Source organism: Bos taurus, chromosome 10 (genome assembly GCF_002263795.3).
Source record: "Bos taurus isolate L1 Dominette 01449 registration number 42190680 breed Hereford chromosome 10, ARS-UCD2.0, whole genome shotgun sequence".
NCBI lineage: Eukaryota > Metazoa > Chordata > Mammalia > Artiodactyla > Bovidae > Bos > Bos taurus.
Window position 1 is genome coordinate 102,481,343 of NC_037337.1, and position 14,059 is coordinate 102,495,401.

The 14,059-nt window shown below is 41.2% G+C and overlaps 1 protein-coding gene across 8 annotated transcripts in view; it reads right to left on the reverse strand.

Annotated features, from left to right (window-relative positions):
* The window catches only part of RPS6KA5 (ribosomal protein S6 kinase A5), a 217,030-nt gene that overhangs the window by 24,502 nt on the left and 178,469 nt on the right, over positions 1–14,059 (reverse strand). For all 8 annotated transcript variants that reach the window (XM_059890250.1, NM_001192023.1, XM_059890253.1 and 5 more), the window contains 4 exons: positions 12,798–12,968; positions 9,156–9,347; positions 3,012–3,171; positions 1,359–1,522 (listed from right to left, as the gene is read on the reverse strand). In XM_059890250.1, coding sequence (XP_059746233.1) covers positions 1,359–1,522; positions 3,012–3,171; positions 9,156–9,347; positions 12,798–12,968 — 687 coding nt within the window. The remainder of the gene's footprint in view (positions 1–1,358; positions 1,523–3,011; positions 3,172–9,155; positions 9,348–12,797; positions 12,969–14,059) is intronic.

Here is a 14,059-nt window from a genome sequence, read left to right on the forward strand (position 1 = left end):
TCTTTTGAAGAGGGGAGTGCTACCTCTCAATTAAAGGAACCACCGACTGACTGGAAATCCCTGGAGAATGTCAGCAATCTCACTCCCTTCCCCCCATTACCTGACTCATCCTGAACTTTAAGATTCCAACCACAAAGTCCCAGCACAGAGCCCCTGACCTCCACGCCCACGTCAGTGCAGTCTGGGTACGTCCTGGACATGATAATATGCAGAGATGAGCTCCACAGACCTCAGTCTGGCTTCCTCCTCACAGCAGCCCGTCTCTGCTTTTCTCAGATTCAGGCATAGGCATTGCTGAGGTGACAAGCTTGCCTCACATGCCACTGAGAAGATCTGGATCATCTGCAAACGCCTGCAGTTAATCTCTTCATGCCTCACCAGATCCCAGTTCATTAGTTTTTTAATCCATTTCTGCAGCCAAGAGGAAATGCTATCCTGTCTCCTTCCTCAAGATAATCCTCTCAGAAGTAATGTTATTTCTAACTCCTCTTCTCCTTATACAATTATCTTAATGTACTTGCATCTGTTTGGCACGAGTGTGCCAGAATCTACATTTATTACTATGTAGTCTCTGCCTTTCAAGTATACAATATGTACTTAATACTAATCAATTTACTTTTTATCCCTTAGGTTCTAGAACAATAAAATTACGCACAAAATGACTGTTGAAGGGACGGACTTTCACACGTGCCTTAATTTCTAATGCTTATTTATAGTTTCTACAGACAGTGGTTTGGCTTATTTAGAGAGAAAAACAGCGCTAGCACAGGCGCTTGGTCGCAAGAGGGAAGGAGGGAGGGGTAGGGTGGACTGGAGTTTCGGTTTATAGGAGCAAGCTACTATACATACGGAATTCAGTGAGCAGCAAGCTCCTCCTGTGCAGCACAGAAACGACACTCACTACCGTGTGGTAAACCACGATAGAGAAGGACGTGAGAGCCGACGCGTATAGGACGCATTTACATACATGTATGACTGAGTCAGCCTGCTGTACAGCAGAAATTAATACAACGTTGTAAAAATCAACTAACCTTCAACAAAATAACGTTTTTTAAAAAACTCTAATAATATGCATATTGCTTTCCTTAGCAACTGAAAAACTTCAACTATTCAAATATCAGACCACTGCCTCATCTCAAATGTCAAATAAATATTTTGTGGGTTTGTGGTGACTCTGGTCCCTATGCCCTTTCTGTTTAGAAATGTGTTTATGTCATGAAGGGATTTATAAAAGCATATCTAAAATTAAAAGAACCCATTTTAAAAACTGTCTGCCTAAGAGTGTGCCTCTGAGGTTACAGAGTAAGGACGTCCAGTCCCTTCTCAAACTGCCCAGGAGCGCAGAGCCTGAGCCTTACGTGGAAAGTGGCTTTCACACACGTGTGCACCGCAGCTCCTGAAGAGCCCAGGATGTCTGGAGTCATCAGAGGATTCGAGGACAGCTGACTGCCGTCTTGAAGCCATTCATTGTATCTCAAGTCAGGCATTTTAAGCCTTTTGTTTGGATCAACTGTGAGAAGTCCTGTGGGAATAAATAAGATATTTTTATTTCATGAGCTGTCATTTCAAACATAGTTTAAAATCAACCTCAGCGATCTCAATTATGTTCACAAGACATGATGGTTTCTATATGGCGTCAACCTCCTACAAGGATAATTACCTCCATTTTCATCTACACTGAGATTCCCTGGTGAATCTGGCTGCTCATAATAAAGCCCACAGCAGCCTGCTTCCAGGAGGCTGCAGGCTCGTGGGGCTTCCAGTCTGGGGAAAACCACCACTTGACACAAGGACTCCCACCAGGGGCCAGGAGAGCCCCTCCAAACAGAGCGCTGAGATCTACTCGACGCACGTACAAACACCTTCAGCAGGTTAGGGAACGTGCAGATGGAGGCTCCAGGAGGAGCTGTGTGCGAGGTCTTATCCCGTCTGAGGACACGTGCACAGCAGGCTCCGGGGAAGGGCTCCCCCCTGGGGGATGGGCACCCTGGGGGCTTCCAGGAGATGAGTCCTGGGGGATGAGCAGGGCTCGATGACAAAGTAAGCCCCAGGATTACGACGAGCATGAGTAAAGGCGAACAAAATCTAAAAACTCAGCACATTTGAAGAACTCAGGTGCTCCACAGTGCCAGTCCATCCTAAAGGAAATCAACCCTGAGTGTTCACTGGAAGGACTGATGCTGAAACTGAAGTTCCAGTACTCTGGCCACCTGATGCGAAAAGCCAACTCATTGGAAAAGACCCTGATGTTGGGAAAGACTGAAGGCAGGAGAAGGGGATGACAGAGGATGAGATGGTTGGATGGCATCACCGACTCAATGGACATGGGTTTGGGCAAACTCTGGGAGATGGTGAAGGACAGGGAGGCCTGGCACGCTGCCGAACAACAGCTGCTGGACTGAGGGTGCCAGGAAACAGAGGAAGGTAGAACCGGGCCGTGAAGGCGCCACTGGGGGGGGTTCTGACCTAAAGCTCACTGGCGTTCCCTGGAGAACTTTCAACAGAAAAAAGGCCTGACTGCATTTGGATATTAGGAAGGTCACTTGAGCCGATGGATGACAGACACATAAAGCCAGAGCAAGTAAGTAAGTTGAAAGCATGTTACGGATTTTAGGAGAGAGCTATGACCAGACCTCAGATGAGAGCCGTGAGAATGGGGAGGAGGGTGGCTGGCAGCGATGCTGAATCCCAGCACCCAGGGCCTGCAGGAGTCAAGGAAGGTGGTGGGGGTTGAGGGTCTTGGCCACAAAAACAAGAGGGAGAGAGGAGCACGCACGTGCCTGGGGGAAAGGAGAGGAAAGAGAAAGCGGTTCTCTTTGAAGGTATGATTGTGAATGTGGATGAGATTGCTGAAAGAGGGTGTCCTGATACGAAGCTGAAGCTGAACAGAGTAGCCTGAATCCTTAAACACACAGGGATTCTTGAATAATTCACAAACAAATATATGTATCTCGGGTATGGTTCCACTTCAATCGCTACACATCATATAAAATTTTTCATTAGATTCTTACCTTGGATCAAATCTTTAGCCTCTTGGGATACATTCTTCCAGGCTTCTCCTTCAAAGGAGAAATCTCCCTTTTTAATTTTCTTCATGATTTCCACTGCACTGGTGCATGTCAGACTTTTATCATGAGACTGAAATGGAACTTGCCCTGACAACATTGTATACTATCAAGAAAAAAAGAGCAAAACAGAATGTCTGCCAAAATCACCATCAAAGCCACTCTGGTAATTTCATTACTAACTTCATCAGCATAATTTCCCAAATATTACAATTAACATTACTAAGTTTAAAAGATTACATGACTTTGATCACTGAAAGAACCAATCCATTTCAGACTCGTATATAAAAAGAAATGGCTTATTGTGATATCAAGATTTAAAACCATTTTTATAGCCATATTCAGGACAAGAAGAATAAAAAAGGGATAATATAATCATTTCAAAAGGTGACATTAACAGGGGAATGTGCATATCCCAGAGGAACCGCGGGCCCTGGCTAAAATGGCCCAGGAGGGGTCAGGGACACAGAACAGAATGGATCCTGAAGATGCTGAACTAGGGTGGGCCGGTGGGGCATGAGACCTGATGGAGAAATTACTGCCACGGAAACACTCATCTGAAACTCAAGACTCAACATCCTGGCAAGGATGCCTGGAGCCAGTGAGCGTAGTCAGCTGAAATGCTTCCTGAAGCTCGGACGAGCAGACGCCCTGACTCCTAAAGCTGCTGCTGCGGTCGCTGCGCCATGCACACGGCACGCTCAGAATGGCCTGAGGAGGCCCAGAGGTGCTGCGAGCTAGCGCGTGGGTCACGCCACCTCTCTGGTGCACCGAGGCCTCTTCCTTAACTCACACCGATGACCTCCCCGAGGTGGGATCCCAGTGATCAGCTGATGAGAGAAGAAAGGACATCAGGCCTGCTTGTCAGGTGGACTGGCATTCTTTCACTTGGGCAGTGTCAGAATATGAAAAGCTCGGTGAAGACACCAGCTCAGGACGAGACCCTGTGGGGCTGGAGTTCTGTCCCTGAGGACCGTGCCGAATCAGCGGCGATCCATCGGTGCTGGGTTCCCCAAATCTAGGTTCTGTAGGCGCAGGACTCACAGAATCACGTTTCCTGTTCCTGCAGCCGCATAGCCTGCGGTTAGAGGTCTCTGTTCTGTGGGCACACCTGCTCAGCTCCACCTGGTACCAGCAGGTGGCGACTCACGGTGCGCCCGCTGTCCGCCTCTTCCCTGCCTCCCTCCTGCCTCCCTGGGATTCCGGTCCTTAGCGAAAGTGAAAGTCGCTCAGTTGTGTCTGACTCTTTGCGACCCCATGGACTATACAGTTCATGGAATTCTCCAGGCCAGAATACTGGAGTGGGTAGCGTTCCCTTCTCCAGGAGACCTTCCCAACCCAGGGATAGAACCCAGGTTTCCCGCATTGTGGGGGGATTCTTCACCAGCTGAGCCACCAGCGAAGCCTAAGAATACTGGGGTGGGTAGCGTTCCCTTCTCCAGGGGACCTTCCCATCCCAGGGATCACACCCGGGTCTCCTGCACTGCAGGCGGGTTCTTCACCAGCTGAGCCCCCAGGTCTGGTCCTTGGGAACATGAGAAAATGTGTGCTTCCACTTCAGGCTCTGCTTTCCGGGGGAACCCAGACTGTAATGACTTTCTCTTGCTGATGAGCATTTGACTTGTTTCCTGTTTGGGTGCCCTGAAGCCGGCTGCTCTGTATGCGTCTCTGCGCACATCTCCTCTGGTACACAGACACAGACCTTTCTGTCGGCTGCCTCCCTGAGACGGAAACTGCTGGGTCATTTGGTCTGTGTGTTCAGTAGATACTGCCAAACAGTTTTTGAAAATCTGCTCCCCTTCTTAATCTTACCCCACTTCCTAACACATACATTGATGACTAAATATAAAAAAGTACCCTTTATATTAGCGTTTTCTTGCTCTGCTGTGTAATAATTCAACAAGCTGTTGGGTGGAGAGATGAATTCACCATCTTTGGAAATATTTAAAGGAGAGTGGTGATAGGGACTTTACAGAAAGATCCCTTTTCTGGAAGACTTAGAATTGGACTTTAGGCTCCTCTCAACTCCAAGATCTTAGAATTTAGTTGATTATCCAGGAATCAACTTCTGTTAAGACTAATTCTGTGTCTGCAAACTGTTGGCAAAGGTTGTGATAAGAGAGTATCTATATACATAAAGATATATGTGTGTCTGTGTGGAACTGGGGAGAAAGCAAAAGTAAATGTGGCAACATGCTAAATGTTCACTGTGTTATTCTCCCAAATTTTCTCTAGGTCTTAAATTTTCAAAATAAAATTTTGAGAAGAAAGTGAAAAAATAAAAAATCCTGAATAAAGTGAAAAAATATGAAATCCCAAATAAAACACTTGGAAGAAATATGTTTTAACTGTTATTATACTCCATCCCATGGGTATGCTATATATACCTATGGAATAGCATATAATCCTATGCTACATTTTCTAAACACTGTCTGTTAAGCTCTGAATTACTGTGTGCCTTAAAAATTCATGTGCTGAAAAGTTACACCCACCCAAACATGGCTGACTTGAGGACAGGACCTTTATGCAGGTAAAGGTGATGGGGACCCGGGGGCCTTCACCCACGAGGGTGCCCTTACAGAGACGCCAGGGAGCTGGCCTGCTCTCTGAGCTCATGTGAGGAGAGGCCATGTGAGGTCGCCGTGGACAGGTGGCTGTCTGCAACCAAAGGGGAGCCCTCACCAGATACCAACCTGCTGGCACCCTGGGACTGGACCTCCCAGCCTCCAGAACTGAAATAAATTTCTGCTGTCCAAGTCGCCCAGTCTGTGGTGTTTCGTTACGGTGATCCTGAGCAGACTAATCACCGCGTAACCTCTACTTTAATCAGAGTCCTGAACGTGTCCAATGAACTGCTCATCCATGAGGTAAACTGAGTTGTAATCAAAGCCACATGTATGACGCGATGCATCTTTCTCAAGTATTTGTTTTACCCAGTGACAATAACGTAAATTATCTTCATATTAAAGTATCCATATTCGTGTTCATCACAGGCAACGTGTCAAAGGGTCACAGATTTCTAAGGCAAACAACCTCAGATAAATCCTGTGCCTACTATGGGATAGCTCAAATCTAGATCCTCTGGAGAGAAGCACTCATTTATATGGAAAAGTTCACAAGGCATCCTTTTTTTTCTTGGACAGTTTAATGCAGGCGCTAACTTAGCTTTTCATATGTAAGTATTGGAGTGGCCAAAAACTTCGTTAGGGTTTTCCATGGGCTGTAACAGAAAAACTCAAATGAAATTTTTGGCCAACCCAGTATTTCATTTTGTATCTCTAAAAGGCAAGGATTTATAAAATCCCACAACCACAACCTATGATTGCACTTAAAAACAATTAGCAGTAATGCCTTTGTATCATCCAATATCCAGTCAATAATTAAATTTCCCCAATTGTGTACACACTGTATAATATTATAATTACATCTGTATGACAGAGTTTGAATTTAGCAAATAGAGTTAAAATTAGGATCTGTCTGAATTAAAGCACAGTGACTCCATTTCTAAGCGTCTTTTATCTATGGGCCCCAGCCTAGTTTTTCTCACAACTTATTTGGTGGAGTAACCAGGTTGTTTGTCCTGTAGAACTCCTGCAGTGTGGACATTCTGATGATACTGGTGGTATCGTTTAATCTGTTGTTTCCTGCTCCTGTTTAAGAGTTGACAATTACATCTAGAGAGAAGCCTGGCTTCTCTCCATGCCATTATACGAGGTTATTTCCATAGATAAGGCATTTGGAGGCTCTAAAATACCTGTCTGCATGTCTAAGAATGCCTTTTAAAACCTTAAAAAGCATGATAATTACATTTGGCCTGTATTTAAGTAAAGGCTCTTTTACAAGGGGGTAATCTTGTATTATTGCTAAAAAAGAAAGGCTCTTTTTTATTTAGATGAATTTTTTAGGAGAGTGCTACTGTAATCAGTTTAAGTTGAACAGAACTCAAATCTACAGAAGTTAGCTGTTTATTTTTATTTAAAAATCATACTCATAAATATGTAATTTGATTTGCAAATTATAAATGATGACTTAAAACTGCTGAAATAAAAACCTATAGCTTAAAAATAAAAGAACCATCCTGCAAGGACAACTGGCTGCCATTGGGGGAAAACAAACTGACACCAAAATAAATCCCAGATGGAGTGCACAAGCATAAAAATAAAATATAATCCTGGAGGAAAATTTAAGAGAATATTTTTATAATCTTGGGCTGGGGGTGGACTGCCAATCTGACATCAAAGCCAGAATACCATAAAGGAAAAGACCGACATATCTTGTGTGAAGTCTCTGCAGTTGTGTCCGACTCTGTGACTGTATGGACTGTAGCCTGCTAGGCTCCTCTGTCCACAGGATTCTCCCGGCATCATACTAGAGTGGGTTGCCATGCCCTCTTCCAGGGGCTCTTCCCCACCCAGGGATCGAACCCGTGTCTCTTATGCCTCCTGCATCGGCAGGCGGGTTCTTTACCACTAGTGCCGCCTGGGAAGCCCAACACACTTGAATTTTGCTTTTAGACAAGTTTAATAGATATGTTTTTTCATTTTTATGTTGTAACAAAAATTTTTTTAATTTCTCCATTAAAACATAAAAATTTAAAAAGTTTATTTAAATCTCTCTAAAAACAAAATTAAAACCTCATATAACTGTGAACAAAGTTTTCAAAAAAATGACAAACCAGAAAAAACATTTCCAATGTTAATGTCTGACAAAGGATTAAAATCCTTAACAGAGCTGTAAGTGTCAATATGAAAAATTTCCCCAAGGGAAAGCGGGCAAAGCTCATAAACAGCGATTCATAAAAGAGAAAAGTAAATACATGGAAAGGTGCACACGCTGAACACTCATCAAGGAAAATGCATGCAAATTATAATGACCATAGCAATTAATTTAGATTGAAATTGCTAGTATCCAATGTATTCACATACAGCTGATGAGAACACGATCTGGAAACCTTCTAGAAGGAAATACAGGCATGTACGTCAAAATAAGGACACATATACCCTTCTCCTAGGAGTCTAGTCTAAGGAAATAGTGAGATCAATGTGAGTACATATATCAAAAATATTCATTTGTGTAGCTTATAATTAGTGAGAGGCTAGAAAATGCTAACTGCTCATTAGTAAAGAAATGTTAAACTCTGGAGACTCAAACTACATATCACATAATCTCATTTGTTAAAAAAGTCTGAATATATATACAAACACATAGAAAAATGTGTAGAAAGATACACAGCATGTGTAACATGGGGGAGGGTGGACGGAGGGGAAGAGCTCAGACAGCATCGCCTCTGTGTGATGAGACTGCGAGTGATTCCACCTTGTTCCTTGTTTCTTTCTCTGTTGTCTGAAAACCTCTCCCTATGATTATGCATTACAAATTGTATGCAGAAAAAATAAAGCTATTTTGAGGGGAAAAAAAAAACCACCCTGAGATTTTTCTAGCTCATGTTCTGTTTCTGATCCTGGCTGCCACGGAGATTTTGTGAAAAGCATGCTTACCATGATTACTGTAAGTTACTATAAATATTTTAAATTTTATTTATTAATTTGTTAATTTATCCTAAGTGATATTCAATTGCTTTTTGGGTTGAAAATCTCAGAGAATATACTTTTAAATATTTTTCATTAATGAGTCACTTTGCTAGTTTCATATTGTATCTAATATGCCTAGCTTTTGAAAATAGACTATTGCTTCTTTAAAAATACATATATATAACTGTAATTCACATAAAACAGTTGCTTTAAATATTTCAAATAAACCAAAATAAAAATTCCTACATTTTCTCCAATATAAACTTTAAGAAAGGGAAATAGTCTTCAGTCAGGCTTTTTACTGTCTGTACAGAAAAGAAACCAATTTGCCAATTTTTTTCATGAATTTAAGAAAAACCTAGAGGGGTGGGATGGAGGTGTGAGAGGGAGGGGTGATGTATGTACACATGTAGCTGATTCACCTCACTGTATAGCAGAAACTAGCATGACATTGTAAAGCAATTATATTCCAGTGAAAAAAAAGAAAGACAGCAAAGGGAGAGATGCAGAGGACAGAGAGAAGTGACTGGGTTGAATGGCATGGCTGATACGAACTCACCAAAATGACGCCCAAGCTCCAGAGGTCGCAGGACTCATCATAGCCGCTGTGATTCAAGAGCTCTGGGGCAGCGTAGTGAAGAGTGAAACAAGGCGTCTTCAGAGGCTGATTATCAGGGGGCTTCAAGCGTGCAAACCCAAAATCAATGACTTTAATTTCCAAATTGTCATTTTCATCAGTGAACAGTAAATTCTGCAAGATACGAAGTTTCTCATTAGTTTCTCATTAAAATGTCAGGGGCCTTGGAGAGGCATTTTGCAACATTATCTATTAACATTTACATTGGACTCAGACACAGAGATCTGACGCGGAGGTTGGGAGCGGGATCCCAGCATCCGCTGCTCTCTGCTCTAGCTTTCTGGACCACCTCGAGTTTACAAGGTCACGAGGGACACTCCCGATGGTGTCATGCCCCTTCTGCGTCTTTTGCTGTGTCTGTCTTCTACTTATCCCACCAACCTCCCTTCCTACCTGGCTCTCAGGCCTCTAATCCTACTTTAGAGATGTCACCAAACTGAAAGTGGAAACTATTGTATCTTCTTCTAGCTTTTACTGTTCTTTTCTGGCATTTATCAGCTCTGCTGATAAATTAAACATCAGTTCAATGTCTTCACCCACATTAGACCACAATTCCCTGAGGCCAACAACGGCGTCTATCTCGCTCGTGACTTTCTCATGCAGCAAGTGGTTTGGTAAATATTCGTCTGTTGAATGAAGTCAAATAAAATAGTTATATAATATCTAGCAAAACAGTTAACAGTATTTAGTAAAACTTATTAAAGAATACATGGTGGAGCCATGCATTTCAGAAATATTTTTCCAAAACAGTTAATACTTGAACGTTTTTTGATGCTTATGGAGATTATCCCTCTATTATTCAGAAAATGTTATTTTGAATCATTTTCCAAGCCTTCTCAATCGCTAAGGTTTTACTGATTATTTGTTTTTTATCTGCACCATGCAGCATTCAAGATCTTAGTTCCTCAACCAGGGACTGAACCCACGCTCCCTGCACTGGGAGTCCCCTCTTGACCACTGGCCTGCCAGAGGAGTCCCTGATTACTTTGTATTTACCACTTGTTTAAACAGTCTAACTGTACTGGTGTGCAAATCATCATTTTTATTAGTACATCAAACTAGTACCCACAGTAAATGAAGCTGATTATACTGTCTTTAGCCATCCTAACAAAATCTAGTATGCCTTTTTGATCATTAAATTATTCCCCCAGCTCTAGAACATCATTTGCTTTTTAATATTATTCAAAGTGAAAGAAAATATATCATAGAAGGCTTCATTGATATAAAGAAGAAAAATCTTCTAGGCCCCCTTTCAAAAGTTAAAAATGAATGAAGTGGGAGGAAAGAAACAAAAAAAATTAGCTGAAAGGGTTTCTTAAATTTTCTATCATACTAAATGCTTAATCCTGAATTTTTGATGGAATTTAAATGTAAATGTAATTCAATGGAAGGCCTCGCCACAGCTGAAGTCATGCTGGAGTTCAGGCAGGAGAACTTGGAGAGGGCCCAGCAGATGGCCCTGGGCTCTCCTGTGGCAGGAGGCGCTGGGCTGCAGCACAGCTGGCCTGTCCCCACGGAGCCTGCTAGTCTCTGGAAAGGACTTCAGTGTCTCCTATACCAGGACTGGCTAAGGAGTCCCTTGTTTGCAGATCTTGAAACGGAGGAGGTGTGGCATTCCCCTCTTTGCTCCTCTCCCAATTCTCAAAGTGGAGCTGGGCGTACATGGTCAGGAGTGGCAGGAAGTCAACACTCAAATCACTTACATCCTTGTCTCAAGCTGTGCCAGGAACTAATTCGATAAAACTTTTCAATCTTTCAAGAATATGGGGATCAGTTTGAAAAATACAAAGCAGCCTACTATAGAATGTCAGCCAGCTTCTAAATTTATTTGATTCTCACCACCTAGAAATTATCTTGCCTGTGTAGAATATGAATACCACATAAATATCTATCAAAAGAGACATAAACAGATCTTAAAATGCTGTCAAGGTGAAAGGGATTAAACTTTTAGCTTGAAAATAATATAATCAGCCACTTAAAAGTCAAAGTGAAAGCCATTTCATTATGACAACGTTAGTGCAGAGGTACATTTTCATGTCTCCAAAACACACGTTGGTTTAGGACTATCACAGTAGCAGGGTGTCCTATATGATGAGACAGTTCTTTTCAAATGCCTAGTTGAAACAAAATCTTTTTAACAGATAAGAACAAAGCTATGCGAGTGTTTTTTTAACCAGTAAAATCAGAAGGCAAATTTAAATTCTGTTGGAGAGGACAGTTGCATCGTTTGAGACTCATGACGGGACAGATGGCCAGTTATCAAAGAATAAAACATGTGAAAATGAATTCTAGACAGTCATGGAACAGATCTTTTCAATTAAAAAAATTACATGCTTGTTCCTTGTCTATCAAAAAAAGCATTTAAGTGGTATGTGTTCATATTTAAAAATAGACAGCTAATCTCCAATGTACAGAGCGCCATATTTTCAGTGGGCGTTGTGTGGGAGAGTGAGAACTGTGATGCAGGAAGCAGAGGGGCAGTTATCACAGCTGCCAGCTCATAAAACACAATCCGCTTTTGATTAATTACGAGTAATAGGAATAACAATAATAGAAAGTACACGGAAGTTTAAATCCTTTAGGAATCAGTCAGTTATATCCAAAGACAGAGAATTCCATTTTCAAAACATCCTCTTCCTACCAGTAACCTAAGGTACTTAACCAAAAGGCATAAATGGTACTTTTTGAGAGATTATTTTTTTGTAGTCTAGCACAAAAATAAACACCAAATTATTATTTAAAATACACTTGAAAATCCATTACAATCACATAGCAATTAAAACTGAAATTCTATTTTAGAGAGTAAATACATATAATTTTGCCTATGGTAAAGGATGATTCATTGTTATCCTTTTATAAAGTATTGGGTTTTGTTTTTCAATTTGCATTATTACTTTGATGATTTTCTAAAAGGGAGGAATTTTCATATTTTTGATACTAAAAAGGGATTATTCTAGAGTTAGAACCATCTTTCTTAACCTTTTGAAAGAAAAAATATATGAAAAGCTGCTACTTCTGCACTGCTACACAGTTCTATAATACAGCAGCACATGAGCAAAGAAAAGCGCATGTAAAGGTCACGCGACTAATTAAGCCAAGACAATGCTTTAAATATTCAAAACAGGGTTATATACGTGCCTATTCATGAGCTAATCAATTTGATTATGAAAGCAAAAGACAAGCTTTCAAAATACACCATTTAAAAAAAAAAAGCCCCTCTAAAACGGCATACATATAGGAGGGGTATTATTTTCTGCTACAAACATTCCCATTGCTATTTTAGTCCACAACTGTTGCATAAAGTATTTCTTCCATAAAAGGCTCTCACACTTACAAATATAACCTCAAGATGATCAGCTGGCAAAAAAAAGAAAAGGCAGATTTATTTCAGACTGAAATAGAAACGGAAAAAAATCCAAGAAACATGGTATTTGCAAGTATCTATTTAGAAAAAAGCTCTGAAAATAAAAACCAACCCCCCCCACCCCCCCGCAAAAAAAAAAGCCCACACGTGTCTAGGGGACATTTAATAATGATGCCAGATTGTGTCAAAGGATTTTATACCTCGGGTTTCAGATCTCTGTGTACCACTCCGACGTCATGCATGTGGCTTACAGCTGAAACCAGCTTCCGCATGATGTAGCTGGCTTCCGTCTCACTAAAATGCTTCTTTCTCTTAATGCGTTCAAACAGCTCTCCCCCATTCAGAAGTTCCATCACGAGAAATGTGTGAAGCTAGAAAAGAAAGAACAATGTGGAGGGCCTTATTGAAGAGGAGGAGAGGCTGATCCACGCAGAAAACATTTACTGACTATGAACTGTAACCGATAAATTTAAATAGTCCCTTGTTAAAATAATCAGCAGTGATCCTTGCATTTTAGAGCAAAGAGTTGAAGGATAATGTGTCTTTTTTACAGTTCTATTTTGGTAATGGAAAATTTCAAGCACTGCACTGAAATCCTTATGTCTCCTTTCCTTGACGAATTCTTTCAGCTGAATTGCATTCCAACACTCTCTATCGAGTTTACATATGTTTCTTTTTAAAGTGTGACCTCGTACTGATAATAACGTGAAATTGGCTGCTTTAAATAATATAGACGATTACTGATGGAACACGCTGCCCACGAGAGGCCTGACACACACATTTAATGGCAAATTTACCTTTTAAAAAAAGGCATTATTGGATGATGTCACTTTAAATCTTCTCTTAGGGCTCAACAGATTAGTTTCAGGGTTCCTGTTAATTCCCATGGCAAACACCCATAACTCACTATGGGCTTTTTAAAGACAAAATTGCTTTTGATACCAAAGGCATGATCTTAATTAAATGGTATCAAAAGTTACATACTTATTACATTTTGCATACATTTCCATAAAGAAAATAACATAGAAGCTATTGAAAAACAAAGGAATTATATCCACTCTCCAATGAACACAAATGGTTTAAAAAAGTTATCAATAATAAGATTCAAATGCTATGCCTTATCACACCAATGTCACTCAACAAACAAAACAAAGTACGCTTCCCTTTGAATTAGCAAAGTCTGGAAAAACGGCATCATAAAAAAGATGGTTATAAATACATTCTCCTGCACACAATGGGCATATTCTAGAAGGTGAATAACTCTTTTTATAAAAAAGAGAATTGCTCCCAGGCTACTGGAGACATGCTAACTTGAATTTCTACATCAGCCAAATTAGGTCAAAGCTAAATGCTACAAGTGTATGCCAGCAAGCTTTCAACAAAGGAGAGGCAATACCCAGAGTGATTTAAGACACAGGCTTTAGAGTCCAGTCTGCATCTGAATGCCATTTCTGCAACTTAC